This window comes from Heptranchias perlo, chromosome 24, assembly GCF_035084215.1.
Source record: "Heptranchias perlo isolate sHepPer1 chromosome 24, sHepPer1.hap1, whole genome shotgun sequence".
NCBI lineage: Eukaryota > Metazoa > Chordata > Chondrichthyes > Hexanchiformes > Hexanchidae > Heptranchias > Heptranchias perlo.
Genome location: NC_090348.1, coordinates 46,873,355 through 46,896,343, shown reverse-complemented (window position 1 = coordinate 46,896,343; position 22,989 = coordinate 46,873,355). Strand labels below are relative to the sequence as shown.

General features: G+C 50.9%; 1 protein-coding gene across 2 annotated transcripts in view; it reads right to left on the bottom strand.

Annotated features, from left to right (window-relative positions):
* The window catches only part of zgc:77752 (uncharacterized protein LOC393862 homolog), a 52,603-nt gene that overhangs the window by 20,858 nt on the left and 8,756 nt on the right, over positions 1–22,989 (bottom strand). The window contains exons 5-11 of one of the 2 annotated variants that reach the window (XM_068005252.1): positions 19,242–19,855; positions 18,190–18,402; positions 13,895–14,038; positions 9,641–9,742; positions 8,427–8,507; positions 7,624–7,734; positions 5,389–5,553 (exon numbers count right to left, since the gene is read on the bottom strand). In XM_068005252.1, the coding sequence (XP_067861353.1) occupies positions 5,404–5,553; positions 7,624–7,734; positions 8,427–8,507; positions 9,641–9,742; positions 13,895–14,038; positions 18,190–18,402; positions 19,242–19,855 (1,415 nt within the window). In that variant the 3' untranslated portion in view covers positions 5,389–5,403. Of the gene's footprint in view, positions 1–209; positions 5,554–7,623; positions 7,735–8,426; positions 8,508–9,640; positions 9,743–13,894; positions 14,039–18,189; positions 18,403–19,241; positions 19,856–22,989 lie in introns of those variants that run through there. The other variant, XM_068005251.1, reaches the window with a different exon arrangement.

Here is a 22,989-nt window from a genome sequence, read left to right as displayed (position 1 = left end):
TCTCCCTGCTGACATCATGCAAATTAATTTTACAATCTGAGCTTTACTGTTTCTTGTTCAAACAGCACTTCCTGCAGCTTCCTTAAATGGCAGTGTCACTCACAATCTTTATCTGTCATTTCCTGCCCTTATCCCTGGCCTAACAATGACCCTTGGAATTAAATAAGATTCCCATTGCATCATCAGTAATATCACACACTAAACCAGAGTTATACAGGATAAAACGATTCATCACATTTATTTACATTTAAATAATATACAGAAGCAAAGATATTAGACATTTCCTATACAGTACAAGGCAGTGTCTTAAAAATACACAAATTTAGGAGGTCCATTTAAAGAAGTATTTGCTCTCTTGGTTCCTTCTTACAGTGTCTTGGGATGAAACAGTCACTTGCCATAAGAATGGTCTCACACCTTAACCCTCAGGTAGGAGACTTTACCTGAATACACCATCCCCACTGAGATTTCGAGCCTGAATAACCTTCAGGAATTCAGCAAGAGTTAAGGAACCACAAAACTGTCCTGATTTTTGTCCCCTTCATTTCTTTGAAGAAAGCACTTTCATTTTATGTGGAAATCATGACCCCTCTTGCCCCTCTTGTAATAAAGTGGCAACTCATTTTTCTTGTAGATTCAGAAGCAGCACTTTCACATATTACCATTTTAACATCATAATCACAACACGCCTCATACACTGCAAGATTGTGGAACTGAATGGATCCAGCAATGAAAATTTCACCAAACACTTGGCTAAGGATCACTCACTGTAACTGTACAGAGTCCCTGTTTATTCAGGGTGAGGGTCACTCACTAACTGTACAGAGTCCCTGTTTATTCAGGGTGAGGGTCACTCACTAACTGTACAGAGTCCCTGTTTATTCAGGGTGAGGGTCACTCACTATAACTGTACAGAGTCCCTGTTTATTCAGGGTAAGGGTCACTCACTAACTGTACAGAGTCCCTGTTTATTCAGGGTGAGGGTCACTCACTAACTGTACAGAGTCCCTGTTTATTCAGGGTGAGGGTCACTCACTGTGTAACTGTACAGAGTCCCTGTTTATTCAGGGTGAGGGTCACTCACTAACTGTACAGAGTCCCTGTTTATTCAGGGTGAGGGTCACTCACTATAACTGTACAGAGTCCCTGTTTATTCAGGGTAAGGGTCACTCACTAACTGTACAGAGTCCCTGTTTATTCAGGGTGAGGGTCACTCACTAACTGTACAGAGTCCCTGTTTATTCAGGGTGAGGGTCACTCACTAACTGTACAGAGTCCCTGTTTATTCAGGGTGAGGGTCACTCACTATAACTGTACAGAGTCCCTGTTTATTCAGGGTAAGGGTCACTCACTAACTGTACAGAGTCCCTGTTTATTCAGGGTGAGGGTCACTCACTAACTGTACAGAGTCCCTGTTTATTCAGGGTAAGGGTCACTCACTAACTGTACAGAGTCCCTGTTTATTCAGGGTAAGGGTCACTCACTGTAACTGTACAGAGTCCCTGTTTATTCAGGGTGAGGGTCACTCACTGTGTAACTGTACAGAGTCCCTGTTTATTCAGGGTAAGGGTCACTCACTGTGTAACTGTACAGAGTCACTGTTTATTCAGGGTAAGGGTCACTCACTGTAACTGTACAGAGTCCCTGTTTATTCAGGGTAAGGGTCACTCTCTGTGTAACTATTTATTCAGGGTAAGGGTCACTCTCTGTGTAACTATTTATTCAGGGTAAGGGTCACTCTCTGTGTAACTATTTATTCAGGGTAAGGGTCACTCTCTGTGTAACTATTTATTCAGGGTAAGGGTCACTCTCTGTGTAACTATTTATTCAGGGTAAGGGTCACTCTCTGTGTAACTATTTATTCAGGGTAAGGGTCACTCTCTGTGTAACTATTTATTCAGGGTAAGGGTTATTCACCTACGCTCGCCCGGTTCCATTCTTATCCCCCCCTGTGCTCACTGACCGACATTAGCTCTCGGCCCGGGAACATCACAATTTAAAACTTCTCATCCTTGTTTTCAAATCCCTCCATGGCCTCTCCCCTCCCTATCTCTGTAACCTCCTCCAGCCCTACAACCCTCCGAGATCTCTGCGCTCCTCCAATTCTTGCCTCTTGCGCATCCCCGATTTTAATCACTCCACCATTGGCGGCCGTGCCTTCAGCTGCCTGGGCCCTAGGCTCCCTCCCTAAACCTCTCCGCCTCTGTCTCCTCCTTTAAGACGCTCCTTAAAACCTACCTCTTTGACCAAGGTTTTTGTCACCTGTCCTAATATCTCCTTATGTGGCTCGGTGTCTGATTTACGCTCCTGTGAAGCGCCTTGGGATGTTTTACTCCGTTAAAGGCGATATATAAATGCAGGTTGTTGTGGTGGTGGAACTGTTTATTCAGCAGGATGAGGATTAACTGAACTGGTTTCACTTACTGTGGACGTGAGGCAGTGACAGATTTGTTTGACTTTATTCCTTTAAAATAACTTGATAAATTACAACTCAGGTAGAATTTATAACATGCCCTTGATGGCTCAGGTATGTCATTAAAGACTGCAGCAAATTCATATAAAAACTGGTAATGTAGCACTCTCACCGTTACCTCAGTAAAGGATGTCATCAGTATCCAGCACTCCCAGGGCAGGTACAGGGTTAGATACAGAGTAAAGCTCCCTCTACACTGTCCCATCAAACACTCCCAGGGCAGGTACAGCACGGGTTAGATACAGAGTAAAGCTCCCTCTACACTGTCCCATCAAACACTCCCAGGGCAGGTACAGCACGGGTTAGATACAGAGTAAAGCTCCCTCTACACTGTCCCATCAAACACTCCCAGGGCAGGTACAGGGTTAGATATAGAGTAAAGCTCCCTCTACACTGTCCCATCAAACACTCCCAGGGCAGGTACAGCACGGGTTAGATACAGAGTAAAGCTCCCTCTACACTGTCCCATCAAACACTCCCAGAGCAGGTACAGGGTTAGATACAGAGTAAAGCTCCCTCTACACTGTCCCATCAAACACTCCCAGGGCAGGTACAGCACGGGTTAGATACAGAGTAAAGCTCCCTCTACACTGTCCCATCAAACACTCCCAGGGCAGGTACAGGGTTAGATATAGAGTAAAGCTCCCTCTACACTGTCCCATCAAACACTCCCAGGGCAGGTACAGGGTTAGATATAGAGTAAAGCTCCCTCTACACTGTCCCATCAAACACTCCCAGGGCAGGTACAGGGTTAGATATAGAGTAAAGCTCCCTCTACACTGTCCCATCAAACACTCCCAGGGCAGGTACAGGGTTAGATACAGAGTAAAGCTCCCTCTACACTGTCCCATCAAACACTCCCAGGGCAGGTACAGGGTTAGATACAGAGCAAAGCTCCCTCTACACTGTCCCATCAAACACTCCCAGGGCAGGTACAGTACGGGTTAGATACAGAGTAAAGCTCCCTCCACACTGTCCCATCAAACACTCCCAGGGCAGGTACAGCACGGGTTAGATACAGAGTAAAGCTCCCTCCACACTGTCCCATCAAACACTCCCAGGGCAGGTACAGCACGGGTTAGATACAGAGTAAAGCTCCCTCCGCACTGTCCCATCAAACACTCCCAGGGCAGGTACAGCACGGATTAGATACAGAGTAAAGCTCCCTCTACACTGTCCCATCAAACACTCCCACGGCAGGTACAGCACGGATTAGATACAGAGTAAAGCTCCCTCTACACTGTCCCATCAAACACTCCCAGGGCATTACAGCACGGGTTAGATACAGAGTAAAGCTCCCTCTACACTGTCCCATCAAACACTCCCACGGCAGGTACAGCACGGGTTAGATACAGAGTAAAGCTCCCTCTACACTGTCCCATCAAACACTCCCAGGGCAGGTACAGCACGGGTTAGATACAGGGTAAAGCTCCCTCCACACTGTCCCATCAAACACTCCCAGGGCAGGTACAGCACGGGTTAGATACAGAGTAAAGCTCCCTCTACACTGTCCCATCAAACACTCCCACGGCAGGTACAGCACGGGTTAGATACAGAGTAAAGCTCCCTCCACACTGTCCCATCAAACACTCCCAGGGCAGGTACAGCACGGGTTAGATACAGAGTAAAGCTCCCTCTACACTGTCCCATCAAACACTCCCAGGGCATTACAGCACGGGTTAGATACAGAGTAAAGCTCCCTCTACACTGTCCCATCAAACACTCCCACGGCAGGTACAGCACGGGTTAGATACAGAGTAAAGCTCCCTCTACACTGTCCCATCAAACACTCCCAGGGCAGGTACAGCATGGGTTAGATACAGGGTAAAGCTCCCTCCACACTGTCCCATCAAACACTCCCAGGGCAGGTACAGCACGGGTTAGATACAGAGTAAAGCTCCCTCTACACTGTCCCATCAAACACTCCCACGGCAGGTACAGCACGGGTTAGATACAGAGTAAAGCTCCCTCTACACTGTCCCATCAAACACTCCCAGGGCAGGGACAGCACGGGTTAGATACAGAGTAAAGCTCCCTCTACACTGTCCCATCAAACACTCCCAGGGCAGGTACAGCATGGGTTAGATACAGCGTAAAGCTCCCTCTACACTGTCCCATCAAACGCTCCCAGGGCAGGTACAGGGTCAGATACAGAGTAAAGCTCCCTCTATACTGTCCCATCAAACACTCCCAGGGCAGGTACAGCACGGGTTAGATACAGAGTAAAGCTCCCTCTACAGTGTGATATTTCTCCAATTTTCATACCATCCAAGAACTCGCAGGCTGATTAACAGACGAGATCACTCCTTCTATGGCCATAACCATTCTTGTGTGGTGTTTAGTCCTATAAAGTAGGAGGGTTTTCTGGGCTCCCATAATCCATATGGTCAGGGGGGGACCACCCGCACCCACTGGACGTGAGTATCCCTCTGGATGTTGACCCAGAATTCAGAGCTGGATCTCCAGACTCTAGGACTGTCTGGAATGGGGTTCAAACTCTGCACCTTCTGATTCCAAGGCGGGAATACTATCAATGAACCAAAGGCTCGCCCCTTATGGGGGCAAGATTACGTTGCTAGTTTAGAGGGATGAACCCATAATGGCCAAAAGTCCTTCCTTATCTGAGCCTATCCTGGGCTATGTCCTGGGGTGGGGGGTGGGGGGCGGGGAGGGTCAGGGAAACATAGTGACCCCTCACTGAGTGTTGGCTGTGCTCCTTCTATAACCCCCTCCTCCACCACCTACAGATCATCCCTTTCAAAACCTGCCCCGGGAGGTTCACGGCCTCATTTCAGTGGACAACTATCTCTGGCTACTCTCTACCCACGTTCCCTCCCCGACCCCCACACACCCTACATACACCAAGCATCCCCACCATTTGGCAGCAAGTGGGAAGATTTATGGGGGTTTCAAACCGGAGAATTTTGTTTTCATTTGCTCTTCCCGTGCGAGGATATCTTCACCAATGTTGTTGTTTTCACCAGGCCTCTGGAGAAGAGAAAATGTGCCCGTTTTTCCCTGATGATCGATTTCAGTTTCTGCGACAAAGCAGCGAAATCCATCAGGTCCTCTTGGTCACTCTGTGACAATAAGGAAAAGTCAGTAACATCCCATGTTTACATTAATATAGGGGAAAGGTCAAGGGCTATAATGAAGGACACCAGGTGAAAGGTCAAGGACTATAATGAAGGACACCAGGTGAAAGGTCAAGGGCTATAATGAAGGACACCAGGTGAAAGGTCAAGGACTATAATGAAGGACACCAGGTGAAAGGTCAAGGTCTATAATGAAGGACACCAAGTGAAAGGTCAAGGTCTATAATGTAGGACACCAGGTGAAAGGTCAAGGTCTATAATGAAGGACACCAGGTGAAAGGTCAAGGTCCATAGTGCAGGGCACTACCATGGTCAAACAGTAGGAGAGAAAGCGAGATAAATCAAGAAGTAGTTTGATTGTGTCAAATTTGGATTTTAAAATCCTGCGGTTTGTAGGAGGAAGGGGCAAAGTAGGGGAGACGAGGAATTCCACAGTCCTGTGGACCTGGGCAAGAATGAGTTAGAGTAGGAGATTTTTTTTATTCGTTCATGGGATGTGGGCGTCGCTGGCGAGGCCGGCATTCGTTGCCCATCCCTAATTGCCCTTGAGAAGGTGGTGGTGAGCCGCCTTCTTGAACCGCTGCAGTCCGTGTGGTGAAGGTTATCCCACAGTGCTGTTAGGAAGGGAGTTCCAGGATTTTGACCCAGTGACGATGAAGGAACGGCGATATATTTCCAAGTCGGGATGGTGTGTGATTTGGAGGGGAACGTGCAGGTGGTGTTGTTCCCATGTGCCTGCTGCTCTTGTCCTTCTAGGTGGTAGAGGTCGTGGGTTTGGGAGGTGCTGTCGAAGAAGCCTTGGCGAGTTGCTGCAGTACATCCTGTGGATGGTACACACTGCAGCCACGGTGCGCCGGTGGTGAAGGGAGTGAATGTTTAGGGTGGTGGATGGGGTGCCAATCAAGCGGGCTGCTTCGTCCTGAATGGTGGTGAGCTTCTTGAGTGTTGTTGGAGCTGCACTCATCCAGGCAAGTGGAGAGTATTCCATCACACTCCTGACTTGTGCCTTGTAGATGGTGGAAAGGCTTTGGGGAGTCAGGAGGTGAGTCACTCACCACAGAATACCCAGCCTCTGACCTGCTCTCGTAGCCACAGTATTTATATGTCTGGTCCAGTTAAGTTCCTGGTCAATGGTGACCCCCAGGATGTTGATGGTGGGGGATTCGGCGATGGTAAAGCCGATAGTGTGTTAAAGCTTGATTTTAACACAATGAGGAGGCAGGGAGGAAGATCTGTTTGGGACGGGTTATTTGGAGCTTAGGAGGAACAAGCAGAATGTGTTTAAGGGAGACGGAGACTAAAGGTGAGGGAGGGAACGTCAGACAGACCAGCTATTCTACCATTCTTTGGAGGAGCGTGAGAGAAGAGACTCCCTAGTTATAAGAAAGAGCTTGTATATATATATATATATATAAAACACCTTTCACTACAATCACTGTTGTAATGTAGGAAACTCAGCAGCCAATTTGCACACAGCAAGATCCCACAAACAGCAACATGATAATCTGTTTTTAGTGATGTTGGTTGAGGGATAAATATTGGCCCCAGGACACCGGGGAGAACTCCCCTGCTCTTCTTTGAAATAGTGGCCAGGGGATCTTTTACGTCCACCTGAGAGGGCAGACGGGGCTTTGATTTAATGTCTCATCTGAAAGACGGCACCTCAGACAGTGCAGCACTCCCTCAGCCCTGTACTGGAGTATTAGCCTGGATTATGTACTCTAGTCTCTGGAGTGGGACTTGAACCCACCACCCTCTGACCCGGTAGGCGAGAGGCAAGAGTGCTACTTACTGAGCCAAGCTGATACCTTCACGGTGAACACTGTTTAAGTCTTGGATAAACTTGGGCTTTATAAGCTGTATGTGTGTGTGTGTGCGTGTGTGTGTGTGTGCGTGTGTGTGTGTGCGTGTGTGCACGCACGTGTATATGTGTGTAACTCTGTGTGCATGTGTATGCTGGATTGGAATGCAGCCCACAGAGGTGAAAGGTCAGAGTGCGCCCCACCATGTCCCCCAGTCCCTACCTGACCGGTGATGATCATCGAAGGTTCCTACCTGAGTCAGTGCTCGGATCAGACGCTGAATAATGAGATCTTCCAGTGCAGAGGGCAGGCCGGTGAGTTTACTGATACAATCCAAGATACAACAGATGGTCTCTTCCTGACACTGAGGGACGAAGGACAAAGGGTTGGGAAAACGTTGAGGATCACATTGTTGTGATGCAGGAACGGATGGTTCCCCAATTTCCCAGATCTGGGCATAGAAATGGACCAAGACGCTAAGGGCACAACCTCCGTCTGCGCCCCCCGGGCACCCCCATCAGAGGGGGTAGGATTGAGGGCGAGGTCTCACATGCCTCAGCCTACAGGGGACCCAGAGTCATACACTGAGGTACCGACCGGCCTGAGCCTCCAATCCCGGTGCGTGGCCCCACTGTGGGATGGGGTTTGGGGCACAGATTCCCAGGGCACTGCAGGGGGTTCACAGGAGGGACATTAACTCCCCCCAGCCGGCCACTTACTCTGCTGGTGAGGGGACCCCGACATAGGCTAAAGGCCCACTGCCTCCAACTCCATGATGTACCCACCTGCTCTCTTTCAAGTACACTCACATATACACACACACACTCACACAAACACATACACACACCTATGCACAGACACACACATATACATACAGGCACTAACATACACACATGCACACTCACACGTACATACACTCACACGTACATACACTCACACGTACATACACTAACATGTATACACAGACACTAACACATATACACAGACTCTGGGACTGTCTGACTCCGAGCACAGAAGGTTGGGGACATGACGTGTACTATTTAAAGGAGCACTCACCTTTTCCAGATCGCACAGACTCTGCCTAGCCACGGGCTTAGACAGGAGTGTTGCTACATCCTCCGAGCTCAGCACTGGCTCCTGCGGAGGGGGAATAAAGTGGGTCATTCACCAGTCGACCCAGGAAGAATCAATCCTGTTATTTCTCTCCCCGCCGCCCCCCACCACCGCCCTCCCTCGACCCTCAATTTTCTCCCCTCTCTCCCCGAGAGGTAGACTCCCGCTGGGTCTATAGCCCTGAGGCCTGCGTTAATTCACCAGAGTGACCGGTCTCCGTGTGTTGGGCCCGATTCTGTCCAGACTCCCAACTTGCCGACAGGAGATCGCAGACAGTGATCGGGAGCCGCGACCCTGGGCAGATCCCTCTCCTGCCGAGCCCGAGGCTCCTCCCACTGCTTCACACTGTTCACCAAGGGAAGAGAATCAAGGTACAAAACAATGGTGGCTTCGAAGGGAAGGATTCACATCCACTGTCCCAGGGCAGTAGTAGGATACAGTTGTCCAGTGGTTATGTTACAGGACTAACAATCCAGAGAATGTGAGTTCAAATCTCACCATGCCAGTTTGAGAATTTCAATTCAGTTTTTAATATCAAGTAATAAAATTCCAGTGTCAGTAAAAGTGAAGCTGTCGGATTGTCGTAAAAACCCAACCGGTTCACGAATATCCTTTTAGGGAAGGAAACCTGCCGTCCTTACCCGGTCTGGGCCTAAATATGAGTCCAGTTCCACACCAACGTGGTTGACTCTTGTCTGCCCTCTGAAGTGACCTAGTGAGACACTCAGTTGTATCAAACCCGCTACCAGCAGTTCAAGAAGGCTCAGCACCACCTTCTCAGGGCAGCTCAGGATGGGCAGTAAATGCCGGCCTCGCCAGCAACGCCCACATCTCAAGAATGAATGACACAAAAGTTGGGAGCTCGTTCTAGACCATCAATCTTAAAAATTGAGGACAAACGCATGATTTTTTTTTAGACAAGAGTATTAAGGTTTACGGAACCAAGGCGGGTAGATGGAGTTAAGATACAGATCAGCCATGATCTAATTAAATAGCGGAACAGGCTCGAGGGGCTGAATGGCCTCCTCCTGTTCCTATGATTTTGCCGTTGGCTGTGGGAGCCTGTGGCTGGGAACCAATGGAGAACAGATGGAGAGTGCAGTGCCTCAGTCCTCTTGTGTTTATGGCTCTTGTCTTTTTCAGACAGACTGATCGACCTTGAGGTGTTCCAGCCAACTCCACATCAGCGCGCTGAGAATCCTGGGATCTTCCTCTGCGGCCAGACGAGCCCAAGCTCCCTCATTCTCGTTTAGTTTCACCTTCAAGAGAAGGAGAAAGAATGGAGACTCGTTAAAGGTGAAAATACCAATCCATGTAGGAAAGGCCAGGGTTAGAGGGATAGAGGGATAGAGAGACAGAGTGAGAGAGTGTGAGAGAGAGAGAGAGACACACACACAGAGTGAGAGAGAGACAGAGTGAGAGAGAGACAGAGTGAGAGAGTGTGAGAGAGAGAGAGACACACACACAGAGTGAGAGAGAGACAGAGTGAGAGAGAGACAGAGTGAGAGAGTGTGAGAGAGAGAGAGAGACACACACAGAGTGAGAGAGAGACAGAGTGAGAGAGAGACAGAGTGAGAGAGAGACAGAGTGAGAGAGAGAGAAAGAGAGAGAGAGAGAGACAGTGAGAGAGAGAGAGACAGTGAGAGAGAGAGAGACAGTGAGAGAGGGAGACAGTGAGAGAGGGAGAGACAGTAAGAGAGAGAGAGTGAGAGAGACAGTGGGAGAGACAGAGAGAGAGAGTGAGAGAGGGACAAACAGAGATGGAGAGAGAGACAGAGTGAGAGACAGAGACAGAAAAAGAGAGAGATTGAGTGAGAGAGAGAGACAGACAGAGAGAGACAGACAGTGAGAGACAGAGACAGAGAGAGAGAGAGGGAGAGTGAGAGAGAAGGAGAGTGAGAGAGAGTGAGAGGGAGAGGGAGAGGGAGAATGAGAGGGAGAGTGAGAGGGAGAGGGAGAGGGAGAGTGACAGAGTGAGAGAGAGACAGAGGGTGAGAGAGACAGAGGGTGAGAGAGACAGAGGGTGAGAGAGACAGAGGGTGAGAGAGAGAGAGAGTGAGAGAGAGAGAGAGTGAGAGAGAGAGAGAGTGAGAGAGAGAGACAGTGAGAGAGAGAGACAGTGAGAGAGAGAGACAGTGAGAGAGAGAGAGACAGACAGACACTACAGAGACAAAGTGAGAGAGAGCGAGACAGAGAGACAGAAAGAGAGAGACAGAGAGACAGAGTAAGAGAGAGAGACAGAGAGAGACAGACAGATACAGAGAGAGACAGAGAGATAGAGAGACAGGCATACAGAAAGAGGAAGAAAGACAAACAGGGAGAGATAGACAGAGACAGAGAGGGACAGATAGAGAGACAGTCAGAGACAGAGAATGACAGAGAGACAGAGACAGTGAGAAAGAGACAGAGACAGAGAGAAGCAGAAAGAGAGATAGAGAGATACACACACAGAAAGAGGGAGTGATAAACAGACAGGAAGAGATAGAAACAGTGATGGAGACAGAGTGAGAGACAGAGAGCTGGGTAAACAGCTAGAGGGACAGAGAGATGGAGAAAGTGAGACAGACAGAGAGATAGAGACAGAAAACGAGAAACAGACAGAGAGAAAGAGAGAGTGAGAGGCAGTGACAGAGTGTGAGACAGAGAGAAACAGAGAGTGGGAGAGACCGTCAGACAGAGAGATAGAGAGAGTGAAAGAGGCAGTGAGAGAGAGAGAGAGAGAAAGTCTCTGGAGTGGGACTTGAACCCACAACATTAATAACTCAGGGGTGAGAGTGCGCTACCTGCTCAGTCTGGGCTGACAGCTGAGGAGTGAAGTCGCTCGGGGAATGTACAGGGTAGAGTGGGGTTAAGAACAGCCCCCTCCCACCCTTCCCTTCCCCTTCGGCAGGTTATAAAATGCCTGAATTGACAATAAGCCGATCATCCGAATGTCGCTCGTTTCCGTGGTTTCCAGTCGGTTTACTGTAATTGTTTGAGTGACCACCAGAGGGAGCTGCCCACTAGGAGAGGCCAACACAGGTCCCCGGGGAGAGTCCGCGGAGCCAGGAGCTGAGGGACGTCCATCGCACTGGTGTGCCGTCCGCTGCGTTAACACGGCTGGTAAACTATAGCGCCTCTGCTAAAATAGTGGACAAAGGAATGTTACACTAACAGGTTAAAGAAACTAAATGGGGTAGAGCAGCAAAGAGATCCAGGATTCAGGCACATAAATCCCTAAAAGTAGTGACGCACGTTGAGGAGAAAGAAAGAGCTTGGATTTTATAGAACGCCTTTCAATGACCTCAGGGGTGGGGGTCTGACCAGTGAACTGTGCAGTTTGATCACAACTTTTTTCCACTTGTGGGGAGTCCAAAATTCAAGGCCATAAATATAAGATAGTCACCGATAAATCCAATCGGGGATTCAGGAGATCTTTACCCAGAGAGTGGTGAGAATGTGGAACTCGCTCCCACAAGGAGTGGTGCAGGCGAATAGCAGAGATGGATTTAAGGGGAAACTAGATAAGTATATGAGGGAGAAAGGAATGGAAGGATGTGCTGATAGGGTGAGATGAAGTCGGGAGGGAGGAGGCTCGTGTGGAGCATTATCACCAGCACGGACCAGTTGGGCCGAATGGCCTGTTCCTGTACATTCTCTGTAGCTTCCTCTGACTTGTGCTCTCCTCTTTCTGTTACATGGCTCAACATCCTATTGGCCTTGTTGATCGCTGCTCAGTGCTGGTTGGTGCTGAGTGTCGAGACTACTGAGATCCCATTTTTCCTTCCTAGGTCCAGCACTTTACAAGTCTCTGCATTAAATTCCAATCCGCCATTGTTCTGCCCGCCTAGATATTTTATCTTTGATATTTCTCAGGCTGTCTCTTCCTCTTCCCTCTGTCAATTTGGCCAATTTGAATTCAGTTTTTGGAATCCCAGTGGTTTATATAAATTACACACAGTTGGGCTCCTAATACCAATCCCTGGGACACCCCACTCCCCACCCCCACCCCAATATTGATCCCCCAACACGTACAGCAGCTCCCCTCCCTTCAGTCACCTTCCTGTCCGTTCCCAAGATTCACCCTGAATCTCACAGCTTGGAGTTTAACTCGGAATCTTTCCCGATGAACTTTATCAAGTGCCTTTTAGAGGCCTCCAGCACCCCACATGGTGGAGCCTTCCACAGTCAAATAGGAGCTCACTCGAGAAGACTGAGGGGTGACCTAATAGAGGTCTTTAAGATTATGAAAAGGTTTGATAGAGTAGACGTAGAGAAGATGTTTCCTCTCGTGGGGGGAGACCAGAACTAGGGGCCATAAATATAAGAGAGTCACCGATAAATCCAATGGGGAATTCAGGAGAATCTTCTTTACCCAGAGAGTGGTGAGAATGTGGAACTCGCTAACACAAGGAGTAGTTACATCGAGTCTACAGCTCAGAAACAGGCCATTCGGCCCAACTGCTCCGTGCCAGTATTTATGCTCCACACGAGCCTCCTCCCTCCCTACTTCATCTCACCCTCTCTCTAAACCCTTCTATTCCTCTCTCCCTCACGTGTTTATCCAGCTTCCCCTTAAATGCATCTCTGCTAAGGACATCTAGACCAGTTGGGCCTGTTCCTGTGCTGTGAATTCTATTGTAAAGGAGTCGAGGAGGTTCGTCAGGCAGGAACTTTCCCTTCTCAATCCTGCTGTTTATTAGCTTATTATCATGCAGATAATCCCCAAAATTATCATATTCCCACGGTGATAACAGGACTGGAAGCACTGCTGTGGGAGTGACAGAGGATCCCCTCTGAACATCACTTTCACTGGAGGAGTATCCGTTCTCTACAGAGGGAGGGAGAATGAGTAAAGGGACACAAATGGCAGAATAGTTTGGGGAGTCGGTGGGCAGCACCTGGGAATCGCTAGACGATAAAAAGACCAAAGTCCATCTGGGTCACCTTCGACCGTCCAGGTAGTCACATCATACAACGATAGTGATTAATCACAGCGGAAAATCTCCATCAATGAGTCTACGACAGACCCAGACATGAGGCGAGAAAACTCCCAGTGGTGGAGAGCTTTGTGACCCATAGCTCCCCCCAAACACGCTACACTTACTAAAACCGATTATCACTAAAACCGATTATCCGGTCATTATCTCATTGCTGTTTGTGGGATCTTGCTGTGCGCAAATTGGCTGCTGCGTTTCCTACATTACAACAGTGACCACACTTCAAAAGTATTTCATTGGCTGTAAAGCATTTTGGGACGTCGAGCTTGTGAAAGGCGCGAAATAAATGCAGGTCCTTTTTACGTCATGTCACAAATTACTCAAATACCGTATCCCCAAAATATTACTGTCTGAACGAACTCTACCCAGTTTGCCTTTCACTGAACCGACAGTGTGAGGAGCCAGAGAACATCCAGTGAATCATTTCATCACCTGCCAGAGACGGACATTAGTCAACAGGTCGCTCTCCACTGGTGGTCCCTCTGACATCGCCATGGCAACCGTTTCCAGGGGAGACCCATGACCATCCGGTTTTTTGACTGGTTCTTTTACCGAGGGGCTTCCTTGGTCTTTGCCCTAAAGAATAAAAATAAGAATAAAACGACAGACACTGGACTTTGTGATTGGTTTAAGTCGCCATCTGTCAGCAGCTCCCTGACCTCACAGAGTTCCTCCTGCCCCCACCCCCTTCCCCACCCTCTCCCCTCCCCCACCCGCTCCCCTCCCCCACTCTGCCCACCCCCTCCCCACTTACCTCTCCCCTCCCCCACTGCCCACCCCCTCCCCCACACCACACTCCCTCCCCCACTGCCCACTCTGCCCACCCCCTCCCCCACCCTCTCCCCTCCCCCACTGCCACCACCCTCTCCCCTACTCTGCCCACCCCCTCCCCCACTGCCCCCACCCTCTCCCCCACTCCGCCCACCCCCTCCCCACTTACCTCTCCCCTCCCCCACTGCCCACCCCCTCCCCCACTGCCCCCACCCTCTCCCCCACTCCGCCCACCCCCTCCCCCACTGCCCCCACCCTCTCCCCCACTCCGCCCACCCCCCCCACTGCACCCACCCCCTCCCCACTTACCTCTCCCCTCCCCCACTGCCCCCTCCCACTTCCCCATCCCCTCCCCACACCTCCCATTCTCCTCCACACACCCCCCACCCTCCTCCCTCCCCTACTGCCCCTTCCCTCACAAACACTCCCACTCCCCATCCCCTCCCTACACCCACACCCCCCTCCACACACCCCCAACCTCCCCCACCCCTCTCCCCACACCCCTCCCCACCCCTCCCACCCTCCCCTTCCACTCCCGCAGCCCCTCCCCCACTGCTTTAGTGCTGTACTGAGGGAGTGCTGCTCTGTCGGAGGTGCCGTCTTTCAGAGGAGACGTTAAACCAAGGCCCCGTCTGCCCCCTCAGGTAGAAGTAAAATATCCCGCGACCACTGTTCAAAGAAGAGGTGGGGAGTTCTCCCCGGTGTCCAGGGGCCGATATTTATCCCTCAACCAACATCACTAAAGCAGCTGATCTGGTCATTTATTCATTGCTGTTTGTGGGATCTTGCTGTGCGCTGATTGGCCTCTGCGTTTCCCACATTACAACAGTGACTACACTTCAAGAATATTTCATTGGCTGTGAAGCGTTTTGGGAAATCCAGAGGTTGTGAAATGCGCGATAGAAATACAAATCTTTGTTTCTTTTTCATTATTGACCTTTAGTTAACATAGAAACATAGAAAATAGGAGCAAGAGTAGGCCATTCGGCCCTTCGGGCCTGCTCCACCATTCAAAATGATCATGGCTGATCATCTAACTCAGTACCCTGTTCCCGCTTTTTCCCCATATCCCTTGATCCCTTTAGCATTAAGAAATATATCTATCTCCTTCTTGAATACATCTAATGACTTGGCCTCCACTGCCTTCTGTGGTAGAGAATTCCACAGGTTCACCACCCTCTGAGTGAAGACATTTCTCCTCATCTCGGTTCTAAATGGAATACCCCGTATCCTGAGGCTGTGACCCCTGGTTCTAGACTCCCCAGCCATCAGGAACATCCTCCCTGCATCTAGTCTGTCTAGTCCTGTTAGAATTTTATATGTTTCGATGAGATCACCTCTCATTCTTCTAAACTCTAGTGAATATAGGCCTAGTCGACCCAATCTCTCCTCATTCGTCAGCCCTGTCATCCCAGGAATCAGTCTGGTAAACCTTCGTTGCACTCCCTCCATGGCAAGGACATCCTTCCTCAGATAAGGAGACCAAAACTGCACACAATACTCCAGCTGTGGTCTCACCAAGGCCCTGTATAACTGCAGTAAGACATCCCTGCTCCTGTACTCAAATCCTCTTGCAATGAAGGCCAACATACTATTCGCCTTCCTAACTGCTTGCTGCACCTGAATGCTCACTTTCAACGACTGGTGTACAAGGACACCCAGGTCTCATTGCACCTCCCCTTTTCCCAATCTATCACCATTCAGATAATAATCTGCCTTTCTGTTTTTACAACCAAAGTGGATAACCTCACATTTATCTACGTTATACTGCATCTGCCATGCTCTTGCCCACTCACCCAACTTGTCTAAATCACATTGGAGCCTCTTTGCATCCTCCATTAACCTGGAATCTATAAACTAAGGGACTCCCCCAGCATGTCAATGGATTGATCCAATGAGTAGCCGAGGCCCAGTTTGACCCTTGGTCTGTGCCGAGTTGGCTGATCAGAGATGGGGTGACAGTGAGGGAGGTACAGTGGAGCTCAGTATCATTAAGTGGGGGGGCGGGGGGTAGAGAAGCCACCCATTCGATACCCAGTGACCTCTGCTGTAAAGACCGGGCCCGTACGTGGACAGGTGGGGAAGGGGCAGCGAAACCCCCTTCCAGTCATTTCTACATCACCTTTCACCACCTCAGGACGTCCCAAAGCTCTTTACAGCCAATGAAATACCTTTTGAAGTGTAGTCACTGTTGTAATGTAGGGAACATGGCAGCCAATTTGCGCACAGCAAGATCCCACAAACAGCAATGTGATAACGACCTGATAATCTGTTTTAGCGATGTTGGTTGACGGATGGAGAACTGCCCTGCTCCTCTTTGACATCGTGCCGGCCAGCTGAGAGGGCAGACTGAGCCTCGGTTTAACGTCTCATCCGAAAGATGCCGGCCCCCATTGAGCAACTGTACCTCCACCAGGATTAAACAGCTTGAATCAAAGAGGAGTTGAGGTGACTGGCCAGAGGACCAGGGGAGGAGCAGGCCCAGTGTGAGTGACGCGGGAGGAGCAGGCCCAGTGTGAGTGACGCGGGAGGAGCAGGTCAAGTGTGAGTGACACGGGAGGAGCAGGCCCAGTGTGAGTGACGCGGGAGGAGCAGGCCCAGTGTGAGTGACGCGGGAGGAGCAGGTCAAGTGTGAGTGACACGGGAGGAGCAGGCCCAGTGTGAGTGACGCGGGAGGAGCAGGTCAAGTGTGAGTGACACGGGAGGAGCAGGCCCAGTGTGAGTGACGCGGGAGGAGCAGGCCCAGTGTGAGTGACGCGGGAGGAGCAGGCCCAGTGTGAGTGACGCGGGAGGAGCAGGTCCAGTGTGAGTGACGCGGGAGGAGCAGGTCCAGTGTGAGTGACGCGGGAGGAGCAGGCCCATTGTGAGTGACACGGGAGGAGCAGGTCCAGTGTGAGTGACGCGGGAGGAGCAGGCCCATTGTGAGTGACGCGGGAGGAGCAGGTCCAGTGTGAGTGACCCGGGAGGAGCAGGCCCAGTGTGAGTGACCCGGGAGGAGCAGGTCCAGTGTGAGTGACCCGGGAGGAGCAGGTCCAGTGAGAGTGACGTGGGAGGAGCAGGTCCAGTGTGAGTGATGGGGGAGGAGCAGGCCCAGTGTGAGTGATGGGGGAAGAGCAGGTCCAGTGTGAGTGATGGGGGAAGAGCAGGTCCAGTGTGAGTGATGGGGGAAGAGCAGGTCCAGTGTGAGTGACGTGGGAGGAGCAGGCCCAGTGTGAGTGATGGGGGAAGAGCAGGTCCAGTGTGAGTGACGCAGGAGGAGCAGGCCCAGTGTGAGTGACGCAGGAGGAGCAGGCCCAGTGTGAGTGACGCAGGAGGAGCAGGCCTAGTGTGAGTGACACAGGAGGAGCAGGCCCAGTGTGAGTGACGCAGGAGGAGCAGGCCCAGTGTGAGTGATGGGGGAGGAGCAGGCCCAGTGTGAGTGACGCGGGAGGAGCAGGCCCAGTGTGAGTGACGCGGGAGGAGCAGGCCTAGTGTGAGTGACGCAGGAGGAGCAGGCCCAGTGTGAGTGACGCGGGAGGAGCAGGCCCAGTGTGAGTGATGGGGGAGGAGCAGGTCCAGTGTGAGTGACGCGGGAGGAGCAGGCCCAGTGTGAGTGACGCAGGAGGAGCAGGTCCAGTGTGAGTGACCCGGGAGGAGCAGGCCCAGTGTGAGTGACCCGGGAGGAGCAGGCCCAGTGTGAGTGATGGGGGAGGAGCAGGTCCAGTGTGAGTGACGCGGGAGGAGCAGGTCCAGTGTGAGTGACGCGGGAGGAGCAGGCCCAGTGTGAGTGACGCAGGAGGAGCAGGTCCAGTGTGAGTGACCCGGGAGGAGCAGGCCCAGTGTGAGTGATGGGGGAGGAGCAGGTCCAGTGTGAGTGACGCGGGAGGAGCAGGCCCAGTGTGAGTGACGCGGGAGGAGCAGGCCCAGTGTGAGTGACGGGGGCTGACGTTGATCAGTCTATGGATGCCAGGCCATACCTTCCTGATGTTGGTGAGCAGAGAGTTTCGTGGCCTGGGGAGGATGAGTGCTGCTGTCTGGTCAGTCAGTGCCGGGCTCTTGTCTTCTACGAGGCTCCCCTTCCCTTCACAGCTGGCCACGTGTTTTACTAGATTGTTCCGCCCATTGCGGACAAACTCCGAAACTTCAGCTTGACTTTCACCAACTGACGAAGGCCGCTGATCGCTGCCATCCTTAAAGGAGAGTTTACCACGATGTTAGTCTCTCAATATATAAATGGGTTAGTGGGACTGGGAGCATTAAATTGTCCGCAGCTTGTCCCTGCTCTGTGCCAGTTTTAAACTGAACCTCCAGAAAACCAACTTATTTACCAGGTTGCTAAAACTGACCATTGTCACAATTAAAGGTCAGGAAGTGTCTTTAATAATAAACTCGTCCTTTTCCATTCCTCAGGAGAAACCCCTCACCCTCAGCTAGACACCATTTCCCATCCAACCAACATCCAGACCCCCACAGGTCCAAAGTGAGAAAAGGCCACTCGGCCCATCAACACCAATCCCCCCACAGCCCCTGTACACTCTCCCCTATCACAGACCCTCTCCCCACCCATTTAATCTCCCCCCACAGCCGCTGTACACTCTCCCCTATCACAGACTCTCCCCACCCATTTAATCCCCTCCCACAGCCCCTGTACACTCTCCCCTATCACAGACCCTCTCCCCACCCATTTAATCTCCCCCCACAGCCGCTGTACACTCTCCCCTATCACAGACCCTCTCCCCACCCATTTAATCTCCCCCCACAGCCCCTGTACACTCTCCCCTATCACAGACCCTCTCCCCACCCATTTAATCTCCCCCCACAGCCCCTGTACACTCTCCCCTATCACAGACTCTCCCCACCCATTTAATCCCCTCCCACAGCCCCTGTACACTCTCCCCTATCACAGTCCGCACCCGCCTGAACCCCTGGATTAGACCCCAGCCTGTAACTCAGTCTCCGTGTTGCCCAGTTTGGGTCCCTGATTACAGTCGGCCCCTGACAGTGACCAGTCCCGCCTGTCTCAGGTTACCTGTGTTTGACGTGGGCGTGCGATTCCGGTGAGGTTGGAGTCGCTGAGAGGCCTGGGCAATCTTTGTATTTCACTGGGTTGAGTGTCTACGCTCACAGCGGGCAAAGTCCCCGGTGCAGATGAGCAAGGCACCCCTCCCGGAGGCCTGAGCGCGTTGTCAGGGTCGTCTGGCTCCTGGTTTGCCTGGAGAAAGTCCAGCGAGGTGACGAAGGAAGCGATGGTGTCCCTGATGTGCCGCGTGATGGAGCGGTCGCTCACCTCCCTCCGTATCTCCATCTCCACCGCGTCGCAGTCCTGCCGCTCAGAAGCCGCCTGCAGAAGCCTCTTGCAGGCAAAGTCCACCATTTTGGGCACGTGCTTCAGCTGCCTCGCCTCGTAGCCATGCAGGAGGTGCCTCTGGCGATGGAGGTGCTGCCGCAGGGTGACAGGCTGGGCCCGGGGTCCCATGCCGGTGAAAACCGTCCTGTTAGAGTCCACCAACTGGGCAAAGTCAAAGACCACGTTGATCTGAGTGCGGGTCTGAATGGAAGAGGGTCGTTTGATGCGGACAAAGTGCACGGCCTCACTGGGACTGATCCGCGTGGCGTAAACCAGGTAACAGGCGATCAGGACTCCTGTCACAGAGCAAGGGGACGGACGGTCAGTCTCTTGTTTGGGTGGATTTATTTTGTGCTCAGTGAAGCGAGAGATAAAACAACAAAACACCAACTTGCATTTATATAGCACCTTTAACGGAGTAAAACGTCTGTAAGGCGCTTTGCAGGACTGTAATCAGAAACAATTTGACACCGAGTCACATAAGGAGATATTAGGACAGGTGACCAAAAGCTTGGTCAAAGAGGTGGGTTTTAAGGAACGTCTTAAAGGAGGAGAGAGAGGCGGAGAGGTGGAGAGGTTTAGGGAGGGAATTCCAGAGCTCAGGGCCCAGGCAGCTGAAGGCACGGCCGCCAATAGCGGGGCAATGAAATCGGGGATGAAGAACGAAACACTTTCCACCACCCAGTGTGTTCCTGCCTTTTCTCTTTACAGATGCTGAATGACCCAAAGTATTTCCGGACATTTCCTTCTCTTAGTTCGGCCCGGTGTTGAGTTAAGGGCAGTCGTGTGTTCACAAGAAAAGAGAAGGACCAATTGTCAACTATTGGTTCGAAACTGCTCCAAACTCAACATCCAGGCTTGGGCTGATAAGTGGCAAGTAACATTCACGCCAGACAAGTGCCAGGCAATGACCATCTCCAACAAGAGAGAGTCTGACCACCTCCCCTTGACATTCAACGGCATTACCATCGCCGAATCCCCCACCATCAACATCCTGGGGGTCACCATTGACCAGAAACTTAACTGAACCAGCCACATAAATACTGTGGCTACAAAAGCAGGTCAGAGGCTGGGTATTCTGCGGTGAGTAACTCACCTCCTGACTCCCTAAAGCCTTTCCACCATCTACAAGGCACAAGTCAGGAGTGTGATGGAATACTCTCCACTTGCCTGGATGAGTGCAGCTCCAACAACACTCAAGAAGCTCGACACCATCCAGGACAAAGCAGCCCGCTTGATTGGCATCCCATCCAACACCCTAAACATTCACTCCCTTCACCACTGGCGCACAGTGGCTGCAGTGTGTACCATCCACAGGATGCACTGCAGCAACTCGCCAAGGCTTCTTCGACAGCACCTCCCAAACCCGCGACCTCTACCACCTAGAAGGACAAGAGCAGCAGGCACATGGGAACACCGCCACCTGCACGTTCCCCTCCAAGTCACACACCATCCCGACTTGGAAATATATCGGCCGTTCCTTCATCGTCGCTGGGTCAAAATCCTGGAACTCCCTTCCTAACAGCACTGTGGGAGAACCTTCACCACACGGACTGCAGCGGTTCAAGAAGGCGGCTCACCACCACCTTCTCAAGGGCAATTAGGGATGGGCAATAAATGCCGGCCTCGCCAGCGACGCCCACATCCCATGAATGAATAAAAAAAATATAAACTACATCTACTGTACTCTCTATCTATCCAATCAGTCACTTCTTCAAAAGAACTCTATTTGTTAAACATTAACTTGTCTTTAACGAATTCGTGCTGACTGTCCTCATATTTCTAAATGCTCAGTAATTTTATCTTGAATTAAGATGTAATGGTGATTCTATATAAAACCTTGGTAAGACCACAGTGTGCAGTTTTGGTCTCCATACTATAGTAAGGAGGTTGAGGCAATGCAGAGGGTACAGCACAAATTCACTAGGATGCTGCCTGGTGTGAGGAAATACAAATACAAGAAAAGACTTGAAGAATCGGGGCTGTTTTTGTTAGAACAGGGGAGATTACAGGATGATTTGATGGAAGTCTTTAAAATGATGAAGGGTTGGGACAGAGTAGATAGAAACAGACTATTTCCAGTGGTTGAGGGGTCTAGAATTAGGGGACATAGATATAAGATTAAATGTAAGAAATTTAGGACAGAGAGCAGAAGAAACCTTTTTACACAGTATTGTGAGACTGTGGAAAATACTAGCAGAGTTAGTGATTGAAGCAGAGACCATATCAATATTTAAGAACAGGTTAAGACGGGTTTTTGAAGGAAAGGGGAATAAAGGGATATGGAAACGGGACGGGTACGTGGGATTGGGATACTGCTTATGTGGAGGATGAACACCAACGTGGACTGGTTGGGCCGAACGGCCTGTTTCCGTGTTGTGATTTCTCTGTAATTCTACGAATCGTGGGTTCTAAAATTTTGTCCAAAACTAAGATTAGACTAACTGGCCTATCGTGACCCAGTTCATGTTTCTCTCCCTTCTTGAACACGGGGCATGATTTTGACCCCGAGCGGGGAGGGGGGTCACATTGCGGACGGGAAACCCGGAAGCAGGGGTCTGAAATGGTTGTGATTTTGAATGTCCCCCCGTGCCCCCAACCCACCCGTTTTTTCGATGTTAAAATCATGCCCAGGGTGTTGCTTTGACCAGTCTCTATCCAACGACACAACTGAAAAATTGTGCCTGGAGCGTCTGCTGTCGCTGCTCTGATTTCTTTCACCAGCCCAGGGGGGGCAGCCCTCGGGGCCGAGTGTCAGATCCACCTCCAGTCCTGCTCATCTGTTCAGGCTGCACATGTGTTGGCACAAAGTGTTTGTACCAAAACCCCTCCAATCGGAGAGTACATCCTAAAGTTCAATCAGCTTTCACCTTCAGTACCCCATAGTGATAAAGTACAGTGGGAGCCCCATCGCCACACGGACTGCAGCGGTTCAAGAAGGATGCTCACCACCTGCTCAGGGCAACCAGGGATGGGCAGTAAATGCCGGCCTCGCCAACATCTGAGAGGAAGGAGAAAACGGGAGTGAACTCAAAGCAAATCTGTTGCCCCCCCGTTAAACGAGTGAGTCTGTAACTAGTTTTGATAATACACCACAGGTAACCAGTCTGCTCGATGGGTTACTTTGGTTTGAACTAATAGAACGAGTTTGGCCAGAGTGAGTACTTAGGAACAGGAGGAGGCCATTCAGCCCCTCGAGTCTGTTCCGCCATTCAATTAGACCATGGTTGATTTGTACCTCAACTCCATTTACCCCCCTTTGCTCCCTATCCCCCGATAATCTCACCCAACAAAAATCTATCGCTCTCAGTCTAGAATCATAGAAGTTTACAACATGGAAACAGGCCCTTCGGCCCAACATGTCCATGTTGCCCAGTTTATACCACTAAGCTAGTCCCAATTGCCTGCACTTGGCCCATATCCCTCTATA